The sequence below is a fragment of the Parasteatoda tepidariorum genome, chromosome 9 (genome assembly GCF_982258835.1).
Source record: "Parasteatoda tepidariorum strain Cologne lab strain chromosome 9, Ptep-v5.0, whole genome shotgun sequence".
NCBI lineage: Eukaryota > Metazoa > Arthropoda > Arachnida > Araneae > Theridiidae > Parasteatoda > Parasteatoda tepidariorum.
The window spans coordinates 4,434,591-4,456,579 of record NC_141763.1 but is presented as its reverse complement, the minus strand read 5'-3'; the positions used below and the strand labels follow the sequence as shown (position 1 = coordinate 4,456,579).

The following is a 21,989-nucleotide window of genomic DNA, read 5'->3' as shown; positions in this document are numbered from 1 at the left end:
TTCCTCGGGTGTTGATGTTTGAGTCCCTTACTATTTTTTCTAATGCTAGATTAAAGAGAAGACATGCCAAGGCATCTCCCTGTCGTACACCATTTCTAATTTCTATTGGATGGGAAAGACTATTCTGTATCTTGACCATGATTTTGGTTTCACTTAGTGTCAAGCTAATCAACTTCACTAGTTTCTCCGGTATATTAAATTCTCTTAGGGCTGATAATAGAGTTTTTCGGCTAACACTATCGTAAGCTGTTTTAAAATCAATAAATAGATGGTGCGTGTCAATACCAAATTCTATTGTCTTCTCCAAAATTTGCCGGATGTTGAAAATTTGCTCTGAGGTGGATCGCTCCTTCCTGAATCCGGACTGATAATCTCCAATTATATTCTCGACAAGTGGGGAGAGTCTTTTGAAAAGGATGTTAGAAAATACTTCATAACTTGTACAGAGCAAGCTAATTCCTCTGTAGTTTGAGCAATCCAGTATATCTCCTTTCTTATGTATCACACAGGTCATGCTGGTTTTCCACTCTTCAGGGATTAATTCTTGCTCCCATATAGCTCGTACCAGATCATATATTTTCTTCGTGACACTTGTTCCCCCATTTTTTAGAAATTCTGATGGGATTTCGTCGGGGCCTGGTGCTTTATTGTCCTTTAACTTTTTTATTCCGTCATCGACTTCTTCTAATGTTGGCGGTTCCACAATATGTTGGTTATAAATTTCAATGTCTTCTGTAGGTGGTTCATGTTCATCACTAACTCCATTCAGTAGTTCATAAAAATGCTCATTCCATCTCTCCAATACTTGCATTTTGCTAGTCAAGATTGCTCCATACTTGTCACGACATGAGGTAGTTCTGGGTTTAAATTCCTTTCGTCCTATGTTTATTTCCCGAAAGAAAGCTCTGCTTTCATTAGATCCCCTTAAATGTTCAACATTTTTTAAAAGATCCTCGAGAAATGCCTTTTGTTTTATGAATTTTCTTCTCCTCCCTTCTTGCCTCTTTGTATTTGATCTCAGCATTTCTCTTATTCAGCATCTTTTTATATGCTTCATTCTTTTTTTCTGTTATCATGTAGCATTCACAATCAAACCAATCTTTCCTTTTAGTTTTCTTAGCTTTTCCAACAACCTCGAATGGAACTCTTTGAAGGAAACAATCGTTAAGACTGGTAAAGTCTTAACGATTGTTTCCTTCAAAGAGTTCCATTTATCGTTTATGCTATCTTTCTCCCCATGGTTATCCTTAGATTCTTCAAGATTACTGTCAATACTATAACTAATTAGTTTCAGGTTAATTCTTTATTCACGGAGCCAAATTGATTTAAATTGATAAAATTTAATAAACACTAAAGTAAAACAATTAATTTAACATAATTCTAGTTTTCGCTAAATTCGTTTTAAATTTCAAAATCCTTTTTTCGTGGCAAAGTATTAAGGCAGTTTTCTTTTCCGTTTCAGAATGTTAAATCTCAGTTTTATCGGATTTCGCAATATTGTAAAATTAGTCTGGAGATTACATTAAGAAGGTTTAAACACTTTTGAACAATAGTTCTTTTAAAGTTTCTTCATATACTTTGAAATCAGAATTACCTTCGATATAAGATCAATATTTCTGATATTTTTATAGCTTTATAAGCGAAGCTTTCATGCGGAACAAAATTTCTTCCAAATTGGAGATTTTAGTATCAAACTAATCTGCAATCTATATTACTGGCATCTAATTTAAATTTTAACGCCATGAGAGAAAATAAAAGCTTTCTATACTCTTTGTAGACGAAACGGTCCTCCAAAGTTATACGACCAGTTCTACTCTCAGTTACCATAGTTTCGGGAAATATACTTTTCCCACGGCAGTATATTTAAATTTCCTGCCGAAACGTATAGCCGAAGTAAGAAAGCAAAATTTCCTGAAACCATGGCAACGAAGAGGGAAAGCGTGGAGAGAGTTAAATTGTGCAAACGTAACTCTTATATTTCACGAGGGATACTTCAGATCATCGTAATGCAAGATTTTTGCAAAAGTAACAAGACATTATGAACGTTCATCAGTAAGTTTTCACCAGTTCTAATGAAAGACTCAGAAGAATTAATAGAAACAAGAGTACCTCGATAATACTGGTAAATAGGCGAGAAATGGAGAGTTCCGGAACGGCTGAGCGTTTACGAACTGGTAGCGGTAGTCGGCTGAAAAAGACCCTATTGCTTTAAGTGTTTACTTGCAACTTGAACGTTCATAGTGATTAGAGTACCGTAATTTGTTTGAATTTTCAGTTTCTTAAAGTTGAGAGCTTTTATTCGGTTTTAAATACTAAAAATATTTATGTTCGAATAATGTATTCATATATTATGGAATATATTTGCAAATTTGAATGAGAAAGTTTTAAAAATTAAGTAATATTCACAATTAAAAACTGTAGAAATATATATCAAAAGCCGAATTTTTTTAAATTTTAATTGCAAAATTTTTAATTTAAGAAATAGTACTTTAACCGTTTGAGTGCTGAAGAGTTTTCTTATATCTATGCTAATAGTGCGGAATGAAATGCGTACAACACTACTAACCAACTACCACCAACTACTAACTACTACCAACCAACTACTGACCAACCTATTCTAACCAAAACAGTGTCTTCTCATTTTCGGCACATAACAAGCTTCACCGCACTCAAACGGTTAACAGAGAACAGGCTTAAAATAACAAGCTTCTCTAGGATAATTTGTTCTAGACAGACATTCAGTTACAGTGATTAAAGTCCATGAATCTATGTACTTCATTTTAAAGAAAATTAAATTTTTACTACGGGTTTAACTTGTTATGCCAATCAAACAGGCTTTAGTGCATCAGTAGGGTTGAAGAATTGGGCATTGAATGCACATTGCTTCTTTATGGTGGCTGGTTCCCCTGCCTGATATTGTTTGTTACGTAGGAGACGTCAAATACCCGTTAAAGCCGTATTTATCAAAAGATTGCCGTGAACAAACCCGGTTCGTGGGTCTACTAGTTTCCTGCGGTGACCAAACATTCCCGTTTAACAACTTTATACAATTAAATCACCTGTGAAAAATCTTTAAATACGACATTTAAATTCGACAGACATTTAATTTCATATTTAGTTTTAAAACTTGTAATTAAATGTATTTTATAACGTTTAAATATGATTCCGTGTAACGAAACGTATGGAATATAGAATAATTATAGTAAAGGAACATAACTGTTGTAACTAGATTAAACTAAAAGAACCAGAAACGAACATAACTGTAAAAATTAAATTTTTATTACCTTCTTTAACTATAAAATTTTCACCTTTTGCATTTGTTTCAAATCTTCAAGTGGTTTATGTAAATATAAAAATATTAAAAGAAATTTTCCCTAAATACCACTGTTTGTTTAATCAGTATCGAAGTTGCACGAAATTGTTCATAATTATCATTCAATGCTTTCTCGCTACTGTTGTAAATAACAGTCACAAAGTAGAAACTATAATCTAAATCCTATTCAAAGTTTCAAGAAATTAATAGAAACCCTCTCTCTCTCTGAAATTGGTTTCCTGAAACATTTCTTAAGGCAAACTTTGAGCATTCAAAGTGTATAAAATTGAAAAAATTATCGCAGTAATATTAATCTCTCAAAGCCATTTTAGTACATTTTTACGCCTACAAATCCGTTTTAATTAGTTAGAGCACTGATACCTTTTAGTTCCGTAACAGATGAAAATGCAGTCAGGTTCGCCCTCATTTAACGAAAGAATTCATCTTTAATCTGCATTTTTACCAAGTTTCTAAAATATGTGGAGTGCATGATTTTACTACATTGCATGATAATGGAAGTTTCAAAGTTTTTTTTTTCGACTAGAACAGTCTAAATTTTCATAGCTTTTGTCTCTGAATGAGAATTATTGGCAATTGAAGTTATAAGTACTTTCCGAACACCTGGGATGCTTAAATTTCACCTGGAGCTGTGTGTCTTAATATTAAGCTGACCAGGGCCCTTTAAATAAAAGCTAATAAAATTTCTAAATGATCATTCGGAAACTTTGCTCCTTAAATTTTCCAAAAATTTAGAAGTGGGGATTCGCAATTAAAGTTCAGGGGACTCACGGGAGATGTTAAGAGCGCCAGATCTAGGTATCTGCCGCATTCTGTATTTAATTTGAAATTTTTAAGGGAGTATTTTGGGATAACCAAACTAACGTTAACTCTGTGTCATTTTTCACTATTTATCATAACCAGAGCCTTAGCGCCTCAAAGAATAAAGCGCTCGCCTCCTAATGAGGTGACCCTAGTTTGGTCCCAGTGATAGCTGTCTGATTCGAATTCCGCACCCGGTTCGGTCCGACCCAGGACTGACATGACATATACTCAGTGGTAGACGGATCATGGGTTAGAGTTCCCGTTCCATCAGGCCAACCGTTGAAGGTTTTCGTAATTGTAATTTCCATGTAAAGCAAATGGGGGTTAGTTCCTTCCTCCATAAAACCCTCCATGAAGGCAAATTTCTCATTATGCTTGATCCGGGAGTTACCTTGTCTTCTGGATTGGGTTCGAAATTACCAAGTCAACGGAGCTGAAAATTAATAGCCGTAAACATTATTAGTAGACTATAATATTTATTCCCATTTAAATTAGAAATGACTTGCGTCCTTCTATCAGGAATTTTATGAAATTAGATCTGTTAAATGTAAATCTTAGAGCTTGCAAATTTTCTTTCTTAAAGTTGGTTACTTTTCTGTGTTCTACGGCACAGAAAGAAAATATCCATTGATTATGATTGAAAATTTAATTGTCTAAACTCTTGGTTTAGAAGCTATGAAACGTCTCCTTTAAAAAAAAAACTTTATGAATATGTGCTACTTCTGAAATAAATCCTAAACGGATAAGCCGCTTTAAAACCACTTTATACAACATCTGTGTTTCTGCTGCTGAAAACACCAATTTTGGAATTTATAGTAATATATTATCACTTGTTTGCAATCCAGTGTAATGTTGCGTGAATCTGTTTTCTTCTATGCTGCTAAACTTCCACAAAATTAAATTCAAATCTTAGAAAATGTATTTTAACTTGCGTAATAAGTATATCAATTTTCAAATCTGTAAATTTTATTTATTTGTATAATATCTGATAGCTTCTATACTGGTAAATCAAATTCTAATTTTTCATCTGTGCTTTTTAGTACCTCTTACAAAACTTTATTTTAGGAACTGATACTATGCATTGAAAACTGTTTAAATTGTTAAGTAAAGATACGCTTATTGATTATGTGTATCATAGCTTATTACCTTTATAAACCTTTTGTCTTACTCAACAGAAAAGCTGGTGTCATCTACTTAAGATCAAAAGCAGAGTGTAACATAACATTTTTGGGGTTTCACTAACTTTTTGTAATACAACTGAAAATATTTTAAAATGGTTGTAAATAATGTCTTTCATGAGGTATTTAACTCTAAATTTTCTTCAAGTAAATTGTACACATGACCAAGTGATGGAATCATTTGTACAGGTTTCTGAAAGAAAAGGTTATTTCACACATGTGCATGTTTCTGAAAGAAAAGGTTATTTCACACATGTGCATGTTTCTGAAAGAAAAGGTTATTTCACACATGTGCATGTTTCTGAAAGAAAAGGTTATTTCACACATGTGCATGTTTCTGAAAGAAAAGGTTATTTCACACATGTGCATGTTTCTGAAAGAAAAGGTTATTTCACACATGTGCATGTTTCTGAAAGAAAAGGTTATTTCACACATGTGCATGTTTCTGAAAGAAAAGGTTATTTCACACATGTGCATGTTTCTGAAAGAAAAGGTTATTTCACACATGTGCATGTTTCTGAAAGAAAAGGTTATTTCACACATGTGCATGTTTCTGAAAGAAAAGGTTATTTCACACATGTGCATGTTTCTGAAAGAAAAGGTTATTTCACACATGTGCATGTTTCTGAAAGAAAAGGTTATTTCACACATGTGCATGTTTCTGAAAGAAAAGGTTATTTCACACATGTGCATGTTTCTGAAAGAAAAGGTTATTTCACACATGTGCATGTTTCTGAAAGAAAAGGTTATTTCACACATGTGCATGTTTCTGAAAGAAAAGGTTATTTCACACATGTGCATGTTTCTGAAAGAAAAGGTTATTTCACACATGTGCATGTTTCTGAAAGAAAAGGTTATTTCACACATGTGCATGTTTCTGAAAGAAAGGTTATTTCACACATGTGCATGTTTCTGAAAGAAAGGTTATTTCACACATGTGCATGTTTCTGAAAGAAAGGTTATTTCACGTATGTGCATGTTTCTCAAAGAAAGGTTATTTCACGTATGTGCATGTTTCTCAAAGAAAGGTTATTTCACGTATGTGCATGTTTCTCAAACAAAAGGTTATTTCACATATGTGCATGTTTATCAAAGAAAAGGTTATTTCTCATGTACAGGTTTCTCAAAGAAAATTTAACCTCTTAGCGTAGCGAAACTATTCAGATTAGCTTGCTTAAGCAGTTTGCTGCAGCTCATTGCATTAGTTAAGTGTTATGCCTTATAGAAATTAGAATAATTTCTGTGATATGAATCTGTCCACGCGTGTAAGCAGTCATCAATGATAAAGTGACAAAACTATCTTAATAGCGTCAATGGTGAAATAGTTTTTTTCTGTACTTGAAGGTATATCGTATCAAAACTCTGCGGTGATTTGGATTCGTTTAGGAATGTTCATTAGGTTAACGTTTTCATTAAGGAATGTCTTCATTATGTAATGTTGAACGTTTCAAGTTGAGCTAAATTTACACCCATAAGTTAATGTTAAGTAATGTAAGGTTAATTAATTACAGCCTCGTATGGCTCATCGAATATGAGGTAATATAATTTCTTAGTTTTATTATTTATGTACTTTGTTGTAAAACGTGATAAATTTTTGTTTTGTGAACCTGGCAACTTCGATGCATAAATTATGTTCTCTATGGCTTCATACCTGTCTTTGTGTTAAGAAATATTTCCGGAAAGAATTGAAATCATTTCGATATAATCTTTGTGAAGGATAATAGAATGTATCACTTTAGTGAATTTATACTTGACAAGATTGGCTTACTCTAAATAGAATGCAAAGAACAGTTGCTAACGGAAACAACTGCCGCGCTTTAACAACCAATCAGACTCGGGATACCCACACTACGTCACTCATCCTATTCTGAAGCAGTCTGTTTTGAAATCATTACGATATATGTAGGTTAAAAACTACAAAACTTTAAAAAGTAATTCCATAACTTTTTCTAGGAATTTTTCGTTAGACGTATTTCGTTAGACGTTATTTTTCGCAATATCATTAAACCTATCAATATTAATATTGCAAAGATTACTCAATTTAAGCCCCCTAAAACTTCTCAACATGTTCAAAAGTTTCTTGGTGTTTGTGGTTTTTACAGCCACCTGATTCCTAATTATTCTAAACTCACCAATGTGTTAATTCAAGTAACCCTTAAAAACTCAAAATTTCAGTGAAGAGAGGAGCATCAAAATGCCTTTAATCAATTACAAAATATATTTCTCTCTGAGCCTTTTGTACATCTTCACCAATGGGATAAGCAGTTCATCCATAATACTGATGTATGTCTACGTACCAAAAATTATGGTATACCCCAGCCTCCTTTTAAATCTTTACCTATTCCTAAGGTACCCAATGATTTTATATCATTTGATATTGTTGGCTCCATCAAAAACTGTGTATATGTATTCACTATTTTAGATCACTTCTCTCAAATTGTAAAATTATTCCCGTTGAACAGTTTAACGGCTGAGGCAGTTTCTCAACATTTAATTGATCATATTGCTAATAATGGTAGACCTGCTATGGTGTTATCAGATTTGGGAACGCAGTTCAATTTCGAAGTTTTTCATTGTGTAAATAAAGCTCTTGGTATTCATTTGGCCCTTACTACTCCCAAAAATCCTAAATGTAATGGAGCAGACGGAAAGAATTAATCTGTCTATTAAAGCATCTTTTAATTACCTTAAATGAAGCAGGTGTGTCATTTAAAAATTTAATACTAATTCATCAAAATTTGTATTGGGTATTGTACATCCAACTACCAATGTTAATTATACCACTTATTAAGCAAATATTAACAAATTTATTATTTTTCTAATAAGTATGAATGTGTCGTAAGTAAAACAATTACTTAGTTAAATTATTTTAAATGAAGTTAGAAATATCATTCGCGTTTGAAGCAACTAGTAATATCAAACTTGTCTATTTTACTATATTTTGAAATTCACATGAATATAAAATTTTATTCGATTCATTGCTTAAGATAAGTTTAGAATATTTAATTTAGTTTTCTTACATAACAATCTGATAGTCTAGACTTGAATGTTATTTCTATTCTCCACCAACAGAGCGATCTAATAATTAACCTTGTTTAAAATCTTGCAAAGTTATTTTATTTCTGCAATTTTGAGCCTAGTATAGTCCAATTTTTTTTAAAATCAACTCTACAACATGTTTAAACTCACTTTACTAATTTCAGTTTCTGACTTCTAACTGACCACTAATATGCACTTTTCAATGCTATACTTGGGAATGTAGTCTTCTCTTTGAAGGGTGACATATTAAGTGAAATTCGGCGGCATTTATTGTTTAATGACTCAGCAGCCCTTCGAGAGTCGAGGCATTTAGAATCTTTTCTCAATTCTACCCTCATCTTAGCCAGCATGTTCCAGATATTCACTTTTGCTGTTTCAAAACCTCCATTCATGCAGTCAAATTGAATCTGCCTCTGGTTCTAGTTTGTTTAAAATGTGAGTCCGGTTAGTAGGAAGGATAGGTCAGTAGATTTGTCAATCAAATTTGTTGCCGTTTACTTCAATGCAGTCTCTTTCTCAAATTTTTGCTTCTCTGTACAGCTCATTGTTTTCTTGTCTCCAGTTAGTTTTTTCGTAGCACACAGAATGCTTCTCATTTTTTCTCTCGGAGATATTTTCATGTGATTGTGACATAGTTCGGGTTTGTGGGACAAATGTGAGAACAGGTCTCTTTTATTGCTTTTTTGTACTCATTTTGATCGCATAAAACTTCTAAATTCATTAAGACAACAATAAGAAACAACGCGTCGTTTTATTTCTATTTTTGTTTCACGGGAAAAATTCTTAGTCACGCTGGCTCTAAACAGTTGGCAGATTTTGCCTATATCTTTGTGTTAAATAATAGAAGGGCTCATTAATAACTAAATTAGCAGAAAGCTCTCATTTAATTTTGTAATCATAGAGGATGTTGAGCACTATGAACGTCTACAAGGAAATTTTGGTCTTTCGTTGGATATTTACGAAAAGAAAAATATATGTCAGGCAAATATGTCATTGTATAACAAAAACGTATTATGAAACGAAAAATTCCAATAGATGGCACTGAACGTGTGTGAAATCCGAATTGGTAGTGGTACACGGCCGTTCTGCTACCTCTTCGAACTTCACTCGTCCAACCGTTTGGGATTTTTTCGTTTTTCGGACTACGGTGCAGTAAGGGCAGGGGTGTCATAAGAACTGGGTGGACCCGGATTGTGATGGTAGATTGCATTTCCGTGACCTGAAGTCTCTGAAGTACCCTTGCGCTTACAGCGAAATCTAACTGTTAAATTAGCTACTAAGTTTTTCTCGCTCTCGTTAAATTAACTTTTAAAAGGCTGAGGTGGTCAAGAGTAAGGTCCTGGACTGTAACAAAAGGTTGCAGGTCCGTGCCCTGAAAAGCCACCCAGCACTTTACTAGCATTGTAGAGTACTGACGTTCATAGTACTCTGAATTATCTAATTTCATCTACGATATTTTCCAGATGTAGAAAAACATTACTTCTAAGTAAGATTCGTTAAGGAATAAAATGGGACAATTATGAAAATTTTCACGGGCGCCGTTTAAAGTTTGAGTTAAACTTTAATTTCATTTTTAGATTAGCTTTTAAAGGCTTGAGCTCTGTCTCTACAAATAACAATTTTGATACCAAAATTTCAATTTGAAAATCTGGCTTAATATCAGAATGAAATACTTGCGAAGAATGTTTGAAAATTTTATTAACCTGCTTTCACATAGGGTTCAGAAAACCTGGCAATGTTAAAATTGCTTGACAATATAATAGCTATTTTTCGGAATAGTTTTCAGAAGTCTCATTGTACCATTTATATACATTACACTTAAACACCTAAAATGAGCTGTACATTCTGCATAGAATTTTCTGGAGACATTTGCCGATAGTCCTTAACATTCAAAATTTCGATGCCGATATTGACTCGAATAAGAGGCAGGCTGAAATTAAGATTGGTACATTGTACCGAGGATTTGCAAGAATCGAATGCCCTGACCAGAAGAGTAGAATCTAAATGAACGATCCTTAAATAGTAGTCTACAAAGAACTGTAGACCCAAATTTTATTAACTATTCAAGGTGATACTAAAGCTCTTAATTTCCGCTGAAAAGTTAAATTATTTGATTTAATGAAAAATTTTAGTTTGCCTAGAATCGACATAAATAGTTCTCACTACTTTAACAGAATTTTTAAAAATACATTTTGGTCAAATAAAAGGGATAAAATTTTTGTTGGCATATAACAAATTTATAAAATTTTACTTTTTGATGTTAACCCATAACCATTAACCTATAGCCATTTAGTCATCAAAATCGTTCAGTTCTGTGAGAAAAAGAAAGTAAGCAGGCATAAGCTAATTTTGGTTTAAACACTACTTAAACTAGGAAAGCACTTGATATTTTTAAATTAGTAAGATATTTCTAACTTTCATTTTTAATATGTTAAAATTCAGTTGCTTGTAATGATATTAGTCTTAGAAATAAAAAAATTTCTAGCTTTTAACTGTATGTATTTCTTAATAGTCTGTATGATCTTTTAATTACAGTAGATTTTATGAAATTATATCCGTATCTTTTAAAATTACCCTAAACAAATTGAAAAACCAGTTGTCATTAAATATTAATTTGTTCTTCTTTCCTATTCGTTTCATCAATCAAAATTTAATTGAATAACTCTTCTGTATTTGACAAACATTCAAATGTGAATGACAATGTAGACATTTAAAATAAACAATTCCAACATAGTATTTTTCCCGCTTTACTATTAAGTATCTTGAATACTGTAAACATCGAAAGCACCTGAATCAGGTATAAAGTTCAAACTTTTAAAGTTCAATACATTTTTAAAATGAAATATTCAATTAAGTATCTTTAATTAAATGTTTTGTTTTAGTAAAGCTTTAGGCTATGCGGAGAGAAGTTATAGACAATGTAAACATTCATCTATGAAATGATATCCCACAATAGAATTGAGTTAACACTTCTTACGTACTAGTGTTTTGGAATTATATTTTTGTTGTGGTAGATATACACTACAAGGCTATTACGACTCTACTCTCTAGAATGTTGCTTGAAAGTTCAAATAAATCTTGCCACTAATATATATATATTTATTTTGAAGATTTTAGTATGTGAAAAATAAAATGTTTGAACATTTGCAACTGTACGATCTCTAATCTATGATGGGAAACTCTAAATTAAATTTTCATTGATGTTTGGAAGTACAAATGTATTACAGCAGGTATACTCTTCATATTGTTCAAAAACTTACTAATGTTTGTTCTTAAATATTTGTTTCTTTCTCTCCCTTATTGGATTAGATTGTTTAATTTATCCTGTTTTGTGCCAAGGTACTGTTTTTGTCTTTTGTTTTTTTTCAGGATTGTCTGTATTCCTGATTGGTGGCTGATGTGCAAGTTTTGAGATGCTATGACCACACAGGATGAAGGGTTTCGAGAAAGAATCGAATGATTTGAAGTGGAAACGAGTGAATGGATGGAAAAATGTTACCAGCACAAAGTACGTGTCAATTACTTTTTTGCTAAGCTAGTGGGTGAGACGAGGAAGCTATTTTTAAAACTCGAATGAAAGTCGCACTGAATGTGAAGTCTCCAGATTATGTGTTGTCGATGAAGTTTCGTAAATTTTCTGGAAATGAGGCACTTGCTATTAACACTGGAATACGAAACTTGCCTCCCAATGAGATGACTCAATTTTAAATCCCATCCATGGCTGGTCGATACGAGGCTTGCACTGACCACAGTGCTGACATAAAATATCTTCAGTGGTTGACTGATCGCGACCCATACCGTCTAGCTCACCGTGGGTGGTTTTCCTGGTTTCTCTCTCGTGTAACGCAAATGCGGGTTAGTTTAAACAAAGTCCTCCAGGAAGGCTAGTTTTAAACTATTCACGTTATTTCTCATATGTAACTATAAAATTTTCAAATTCTTAGAGAATTATTTTATAAGTTTAGAGATATTAGTGAAACTCAGAAATGACTTTGTTCTTTTACGCTAGTCCAACCTCTTTACGGTCTTATCAATTATGTACATTGTTGTCATACTGACTGGAACTAATTCTTGTTAAAGGAATGCAATATAATGGAGAATTTTAAAAAGAATAACGCTATATTAAATTTTACGAAATTTGTCAACTCCAGGGCCTCTATGCTTTAAGAGTCAATATTTTTAAATGCAAGAATGACAATTGTTTATAACTGTAACGGTGAAAGCTTCGGTATCTGTGAGTAGAATTAAGATCAATGTTTTTTAAGTGTAGTGTTTGCACAATACGAAATTGTACCGTTTAGGAATAATTTTAAAAAACAAGCAAACAAATGCCTGAATTTTTTTCCCTAGAAAACTAGTTAACCCCCATCTATCATTTGTAGAAGTTATTAAATTTCTGACTATTTGATACGGATAAATTTGCATTAATATAAGAAATGTTTGCATTCTTTCTTACATCAGGTTTTCAAAAACTAATTCTATAGGGATTCTGCAGAGTTTAAATATTTTGAAAAGGGGCCAACTTCACTTTGGATCCAGAGTTTTGAAAACCTCTTTTCAAAATGATTTAATTTCTGAAGTTGTACATAATCTTTAAAAAAAAAACTTTAAATGCACCATTCAATTTTAAAATAAACGTCATTTAAAACTTTAATGAACTTTCAAATTTCGTTAAATTTCAAGTATTTAATAAATATTTTAGTTTTTCATATCTAGGCTTAATTTGCTTAAAATGATAAAAATTCTACTGCTCATTGTTATAACGAGTTGTAGCGTTACGTTAGTTTTATTTAATTTGTTTATTTTAAAGGTGTCTGTAAAAGTTACTTATAGGGGATAAAAATTTTAACGTTCATTCGGAATAATAAAATTAAAACATCTGCATCTAATTTCTTGAAGCTTTTTACTTAAATCTGTTTTAAAATATTTATTTCATAGAAATCCTAATTTGTGGGGAAAATATGAAGTTCTAAATTTAAGGCGAATTATATTCTACGATACGTTCGTACAAACGGTTGGAAATAAAACTGAATTTTGGATTAGAATTCCAAATCGCGCATGAATATTAATATTATTAAAAGTAGAAATAAGACAAATTCTTAATAATTATTACAAATGAAAATAGAAATGTGTGTTGGCAGAACAGTACTTCATCAGGGGACAGACTGCTTGCAAACACACAGGAGCCTTTCTGTTAGTGGATTTAACCGAAACTAACAGTTTTGTTAACCAAAACTAACCAAACTAAAATTTAACCAAAACTAACAGTAACAGTTGGTTTGGGTTAAATCCACTAACAGCAGAAAGGCTCCTGTGTGTTTGCAGGCAGTGTGTCCCCTGATGAAGTACTGTTTTGCAAACACACATTTATATTTAATTAATTATTTTTAATTAAGATTTTTTTGGTCTTATTTCAATTTTATATAATACAAATTTGGTTTCAGCTGCCTTTTGCGCTTTTTCAATTTGAATTAATGAAGTAAGGTTTCGGTGTGTTTATTTACCTCTTAGTTATAAATTTTGACTTAGTAAATTATATTGATTTTGTGATTGTATTTTATTAAAAGCACTCATCTCATAGTTAAAATTTTTTAATTTGCCTTTTAAATTCATTATTGATATACCAGCTGATCGTTTCTCTTTCTCGCTGAATTTGTTTCAAATTATATAATTAGATAATTGTTTATCGGCAGGTTAAAATAAGTCTTTGCACCAATATTTGGAAGCTTTTAATATATGAAAAGCAAATGTTTGAACTTTTGTAACTGTACAAACTCTAATCTATGATATGTAACTCTAAATTATATTTGTATTGTATACTGGGCTATGATAGGATAAACGTATTACAGAAGATATATCCTTCAATTTGTTCAATGACATAATTTATTTAAAATATTGATTTGTAAATATTTTTTTCTACTTCATTGGATTAGATTGTTTAATTTATGCTCTTTTGTGCCAAGGTACTGTTTTTGTCTTTCGTATTTTTCAGGATTGTCTGTATTCCTGATTTGTGGCTGATGTGCAAGTGTTGAGATGCTATGACCACACAGGATGAAGGGTTTCGAGAAAGAATCGAATGATTTGAAGTGGAAACGAGTGAATGGATGGAAAAATGTTACCAGCACAAAAGAACGTGTCAATTACTTTTTGCTGAACTAGTGGGTGAGACGATTAACTTTATTTTCCTCTGCTCTTCGAAGCATTTCAAAGTCGCACTGAATGTTAAGTCTCCAGATTATGTGCTGTCGACGAAGTTCTGTAAACTTTCTGTGACTAAGCAATAGGGCACTTGCCTCCCAATCAGATGACTCAATATCCCATCCCATCAATGGCTGGTTGATACGAGGCTTGCACAAACCAAAGTGCTAACTTAAAATATCCTCAGTGGTAGACGGATCGCGAGTTAGAATTTCATACCGTCTAGCTAACCGTGGGTGGTTTTCCTGGTTTTCCTCTCATGTAACGCAAATGCGGGTTAGTTTAAACAAAGTCCTCCAGGAAGGCTAAAAGCTTTATGTGTTTAGATCATGTCATTTCTCATATGTATTTTAAGTAAATCTCGAAGGACTTGAGAAATTTATACATTAGTAATAAACAAAGAAATGTCTTGTTTAACGCTTGTTCAACTTCTTTACGATCTTGTCAATTTTGTACATTGTTGTCATGTTGACTATAGCTAATTCTTGTTAACTAATTCTTGTTATGCAATTTAAAGGTGTAATATGCAATTTAATGGAATTAATTTTTTTAAAAAAAAGAGTAAAAGTCTTGGTCTTTCAGAAGTTTGAATATTATTCTTTTAAAATGTGCAAGTGTATAAACTAGAACAGCCAAAACTGGTATATTGATCATGAGTATGTTGAAATACTGCTGTAAATGTGTTTGGTATTTCAAGTTTTTCCATGAAATTTAAAAAGTGGTTGTAAATGCTTTGATATTTCATTTAGATATGTCTGTTTTAAATTGCTAGGTACACTTTTGTAAAAGGTGCAATTTTGTAAAATTTTTATGCTGCTTGAAATTTGAACTTCATTTGTTTTGTAATTTAAGATCTAAATAAATGTGTTATACTTGTAAATTTTGTTTCTGTTCTTTTTGGTAGACTAGCATTTTACTAAGATGTTGCGTTAAGATTTTCCAATAAGGGAGCATAATTAAACTCCGATAAATTATTCTTTAAGATTAGAATGAGGTCAACGGGGTCTTCTATGTTGACGAGAAACTCCATAGCTAGCGATCATATTTGGCTAGAAGTCTATTTCTGAAATATCTGTTTCAATTTTGTAATATGCGAAAAATTAAGTGCCTTGTCTCAATGATAGGGTTTTCAATGATTTACTCGTAATGGTTCAAAAGAGTGAATTAGCTATCAATAAGCATGATTATTTGTCACTTATGTAACATAATTGAGGTCTCAAGTTTAAGTCATTATGATCGGCACCTACTTAGTGAAAATCTTATTAGAACAACTTATTCAGGGTGATATCTTTATTCTTCGATCTACTTACTTTTTTCCTGTGTAAAATGGCTCATATTGTCATCCCGAAGTGTGTGAGCCGAGGATACTCTCATCCCCTAGCTTTTTACCTAGCCTTAATTGCTTTGTTGCTTTTGCCTGATTCCGAATGTATTCGTTCTAAAGTTATCTGTTGTAGTCTGAAAACTGAATAACGAGGTATGTATTTTTTAAATTTAGTTTTGCTCATATTTTATTCTCTTCCACGCAGTTCTGAATTGTAACCTAAAATTTCGTTCCATCCTTGTTCTTAAAGTGTCTAGGTTTCGATTTCATTTAAAAAGCATCGGGGTATAATTTTTCGACATCCCATAAACTTAAGGTTTTAAATTTTGGTTAAAAGAGTTTACTTTCGAAGGAATTAACCTGCACTTATGTTATGCTCATGTAATTAAAGAAATTTCAGACTTTAATTTTCTTAAAATGTAAAATTGCATGAAAAATAATGCCGTCGGGCATAAATAATAAAATTTCAAAAAAATCATGTTAAGAATTTAAAAGCTGAATTTTTTTTCAAGACTATACTTGCTTAAAGAAACTTGTCTAACCTTGATTTTTTTTTTTATATATTTTAAAAAGTTTCGTTCTGTAATCTTTGTAGTTTTTGAGTTTTGTGTAGTCTTCAGTAAGGTTTTAAAAGTGACTAGATTGTTTTCTGACTTATCTAAACACGATTGTTAAGGATTCTTAATTTTTATATTCTATATAATAAAGACTTGAAATTTCAGGAAGAAAAATGTTTTGAGGCGAAATTCTGCTAAATATGTTAGGCATTTTAAATTTTTAATTACTTCCCCACCAACACAATGGCTGGAAGCACATGTAATTAAATCATGGGGTATTTAGTTACTATGTAAGCCGTAACCAAATTTAAGCTTTTAATGAAGGATCTTTAGCTCTATGAACCTTCACAAAGAAATATTTGCCTTCTGTTCTCATCGGATATTTTTGAGAACAAAATTTCCTGAGTTTTGTTGAATACAGTCGGACTTCTATTTAACGGACTTCCATTATTGCGAATCTCTCTATTTTGCGATTTTTTTTTATTCGAGGAACCAAGAGCATTTTGGAAATTTCTTCGTAAAATAACTTCCAAATAGCGAAGTGAATTTTCTATTTAACGAACTTTTCCTTGATCCACTTTCAATTCCTAAAATATTTCAAACTTGTTAAAGCATTTTATGGGAGATATGACCTTGAATTGATTTTCGAAGCCACTTTTAGATAAAGCGGTGAAATCCCTTTCAAAATTTTTGTTTGCATTTCAAACTAAAAACAAAATTGACGGATTTTAGGAACACATGTGGTAATGTATGTTTAAAATTACTTTTATAATAAATGCACCTTTAATTTTATGCTTAAATTTAGCTTCTTTTAGTTAAAAATGTATGTAGTACGATAGTGTAACACTGGATAATGTTTTGCTTTTATAATGTTTTGCTCCATACAGATTTATTGTATGGTTAAGATTTATAAAATAAATAGTAAATACAAGTTTACGAGATAAAAGTGTATCCATTGCTATTCTAATTATGTGTAGTGTTTATGAATTGAAAACCTGTTTTGTGTTGAAGTATATCAAAAGGTAATTTTCTATATAAGGAACTTATTATCGGGATTTAGCGACTTCGTTAAATAGAGGTCCGACTTTATTTGGTGTAATTAAACTGGCAAAAACTTAATTGACATGAAAATTTCCAATAGAAAAGCTCAAAGGAAAACTAGAACTGCTTATAAAAATATTACCCCATTCTGAAGGATTTAATTCTTAGCAGCTTTATCAATATGTAGTTATAAATCATCTAATAATTCAAATATCATTCGGTTTTAAAACATTTATGTCCCTTAATTAAAGTTCTAAAGCTAGGTGGATGTTGGACCGTATGAAGCTAAGCACAGAGGGCGCTAGGGGTTAAAATTCGTAGTAAGACATCCGGGTAAGTACTTAAAATTGAATTTTTCGCTTTATCTTGAACAAGGTCGCCGTCAAATATTTTACGTGTAATGTTTACAATATAACGCGTTCTTTCAATTTAAATTTAAAAGCATGGAAGATTTCACAAATGAGCTGTGCTCAGGGCCTGATTATCGCCTAGGCCCAATAGTGATTGTGGTAAACCAAACTCGTGTAAACATTGCACTAATCAAATTCGAAAGTACAGCTGAATTTGAATTGGTGCAATTTTTACGTCAACGGCTTAAGTGAATGCACTGAATATGAATTTAATTTTTTTAAAAGTGTTGTATTTAAATAAATTATTATTTAAATGTGTTTTTAATTTTCTATGAGTAGCTATAAATTTGGCACTTTTGGATATGTTTTGCGCGTGTATATTAACAAAAATTATAATTAATAACCTTAATATTTTAGCATACATGCTGAACTTATCGTTAAATCTAATGAAAAGTCGGCTAGCTTAGTGTTGGTTTAAGTACTAAAGAAAAATAAATAATTACAGCTTACAATGAAAAATAATTCAGCTAATCTGTAACTTTTAGAAAAAATCACTGATTTTCAATTGATTGTGGTGACAAAACTATTTTTATTTTGACTCAACATTGTTTTGTTTTATATTTTGCTTTTTTTATATAGATGCGAGAACTTTATTTTAGAAAAATAATCTTCAATTGTCTGCTTTTAAAATGTTTCAGAATGTTTCTCTGGAATCATGCAGTTCAATCTATTCTTTTTTATTGCTAGGACTACTGTTCAGGAATTTAATTTCAGAATATTTTGAAAGAGGCCCAGAAAATTTGGTGGGCCTTGGGCCTGAATTTGTCTTGGTCGGTCCCTGGCTGTGCCCTGCAAGTTTCAAATCAAAAAAATAGCTGATATTTTGCACAAGTATAGCCAATAATACTCAAAAACATGGCCAATCTCACACTTTATGTCTAAACATTCTTCAATTTGCCTTAAACTCTCGACCTTTTGGAATTGTGTTGTGGTTGACGTATACAGGGGTTGGAGAAAATACAGTCAGACTTCTATATAACGAACTTCCATTTTGCGAATATTTTCGAGGAACCAAAAATATATTCGGGTAATTTCTGCGTAAAGTAACTTACAAATAGCGAAGTGAATTTCCTATTTTACGAACTGTTCCTTGAGATCCACTTTCCCTATTTCCCAACATATTTCGGAACTTTTCAAACTTGTTAACGTATTTTATGGGGGAAATAACCTTAAATTAAATTAATTTCGAAGCCACTTAACTTTTAAGGAAAGCAGTAAAATCACTTTCTTCTTTTGTTTGCATTTCAAGCGAAAAACTCTAACATAAACGACAAAATGAACGGATTTTATCAGCAGCCATTAAACTTTAAAACGCATGTGGTAATGTAGGTTTAAAATTACATTTATTATAAATGGCGCTATAATTTTATGCATAAATTTAGCTTTTTCTAGTTTAAAATGTATGTCGCATGATTGTGTAACACTGGATAATGTTTTGCTCTATTCTTGCTTTCCATGCAGATTTCTTTTATGGTTAAGATTTATAAAATAAATAGTAGACTACTTTACAATATGAAGGTGCATCAATTGCTATTTCAATTATGTCTAGTGCTTATGAATTTGAATCCTGTTTTGTAACGTTTAAGTATTTCGAAAGATGATTATCCATTTAACGAATTTTCAATATAATGAACTTATTATCGGGATTTAGTGACTTCGTTAAATAGAGGTCCGACTGTAGTTCGTTCAAAAGGAGTTGGCACTTGGCACCCGCCTTCATCACGTGGTATCCGACGATACTATTTCGCTATTTTTGGGAGAAGGATGTGAACAATCCTGAACAAGGTTGCTATTTGACAATCGTATGACTTAAATACTTATTTCGCAATCTTTATGTGCATTTTTTTTTTTAACATTAAATATTTCATAAATTTGACACGTCTTTTGAGTGTCATTTTTGAGACATTTTGGTGGGAAAACAGTAGCTTTTAAACTTAAAATATATTTAATTGGCTGCAGTGTTTCCCAAATTTATGACTTTTGTGTACCCATTCAAAAAAAAAATGAATGTATTTTTTACTATAAAAAAATTGCACAAAAGTTAAGAATCACTACTGGCTGTTGACACCACTAATTATTAACTCTGCAAGAAATAGACAATAGAAAAATACGCAACCGTAAATTTTCATGACTAGCTTTCTTTTTAAATTAAAAATTCTGAAAATTTTGTTTGTTGCAAGATATTTCGCGTTAGAATGCGTACCCCCGCTAAACTGTTCTCGTACCCCTGGGGGTACGCGTACCACACTTTGGGCTAGAGAAACGAAAGGTATAATAGCAGATAAATTCGATGTAAGTGGACTGAAAAGAAATTTCACTGTTTGCGTTTGGCGCACATTAAGGGTTGTCTCAAATTCAAGCGCGAAGATGTTTCTGCTCTTACTCCTGCGCTGGAATGAACTCTGCGTCCGAGGAGGTGGAGCCAAGTGCCAACTCATGGTGAACGAACTAGAACAGTGATTTTTCAACCTTTTCTTTGTCGCGACACACTTTAAATGAGATCGAAATTTGAGAGCACGCAAATTGTTCGTAAAATAGTTTATGGTAACAATTTTGAATGCAAAACTAAATTATATGTGCTACAAAACAAGTTAATAAAGGAATGAATTACAAGTTAGAATTCAAATTTCTAATTAAAAATATTCTTAACATTGTTTTTTGATCATTTTATTTATGTTGTATCGTAAAAATGACAATGCTCTCTTATCGTTTTCTGCATTTAAGTCTCCATCTTTTTTTTCGTTCTCATGTAGGTTAATAGTGAAAATCTGAATTCACATAAATAAGGCCAGGATAGCCTGGGTTGATAGGGCACTGGGCCCATGTCCAAGAGTTCGATCCCCGCCGGCCGAAAACTACCCGTGCAGTAAATGGTGACTGATGCACGTTAAATCGGTCGAGTCGCCAAGTTTTCCCATAACATATCAGTACCTCTGGGTTGAGCCACGATAGCTCAGGGGATACAGCGTTCGCCTACCAATGAGGCTAACCGGGTTCGAATCCCAATCGATACGAATTCCGCATTCGGCTTGCACCGATCACAGTGCTGACGCGAAATATCCTCAGTGGTAGACGGATCATGGGTGAGAGTCCCCTTGTCGTCAGGCTAACCGTGGAACGTTCTCGTGGTCTTCCTCTTCATGTAGCGCAAATGCGGGTTAGGTCCATCAAAAAGTCCTCCACAAAGGCAAATTTTTCCCAATACTCGATCCAGGAGTTCCCTTGTCTTCTGGATTGGGCAAGGCTACGGAGTTGAACATTTGTTGTCGTAAACCCATAAAATTGGATCGGCTGTTCAACGACGGTTATATGAATCAAAAAAATAATAAGATGTAGAAAATTGCAATAATATTTTCTAAGCCTTTTGGCCATTGTTGGATAGTTGCATCCAATGTCAATCCAAAATGAATGAATTGAATACTTTAATCTCGATTATTGGTTCTAAACCTCCTTCACACACACACCCACTCTCTCCCCATAGATCACAAAACAGTGATTTTAACTGTTTTCTTTTAATGAAATTTTTTTTTATTTACACAGAAACAAAAGACGCAAAATGTAGGAATTTGTTGTAGATTTAAATGACTGAATCTGCTGTACAGCGTTGAATCATTTTACCAAAGTCGATCGAAGGGTATTACTAAATGTTGACCCATTGATACACGAACGTAAACGAGTGCAAACCGGTTTCATTTAGCGTCCCGCTCACGTGCTTCTGTGACTTTATGCGCAGTGTTTATTTGTTTATTTTGCGTGCAGTGTATTGGAACACTTTCGTCAATCTATTGGAGCATTTTCATCATAGGTAAAAAAAGGTGATCTTTCACCCTGTATAAAAGATGAAGTGAACGGTCAACTAAGTGAGACAAAATGTTCGAATGGCACCTCGGGGTGGTCGAAAAGAAAGCAAACATGCGCATAAAAGGAAATAAATGCGTTAAAATGAATGTGTTATATTGAAAATTGAAAATAGCAGATATTGAGAGAGTAAGATTGTTGTTGAAGTTCATTTACGTCGCACTAGAGCTGCACAATGGGCTATTGGCGACGGTCTGGGAAGCATCCTCGTGGATGATCCGAAGACATGCCATCGCAATTTTGATT

The 21,989-nt window shown here is 32.5% G+C and overlaps 1 protein-coding gene across 1 annotated transcript; it reads left to right on the top strand.

The window, feature by feature from the left end:
* Positions 1 to 1,183: 1,183 nt before the first annotated feature.
* Positions 1,184 to 15,433, top strand: LOC147803266 (uncharacterized). Its single transcript, XM_087150689.1, has 2 exons — positions 1,184 to 6,397; positions 6,432 to 15,433. Exon 1 carries the CDS (start codon positions 5,422 to 5,424, stop codon positions 6,262 to 6,264), a length of 843 nt encoding a protein of 280 aa, XP_087006815.1. The 5' UTR covers positions 1,184 to 5,421; the 3' UTR covers positions 6,265 to 6,397; positions 6,432 to 15,433.
* Positions 15,434 to 21,989: the final 6,556 nt, after the last annotated feature.

What these genes read in the sequence shown, in the direction of transcription:
- LOC147803266 (XM_087150689.1), top strand. Translation starts at nt 5,422, where the DNA reads ATGTCTTTCATGAGGTATTTAACTCTAAATTTTCTTCAAGTAAATTGT.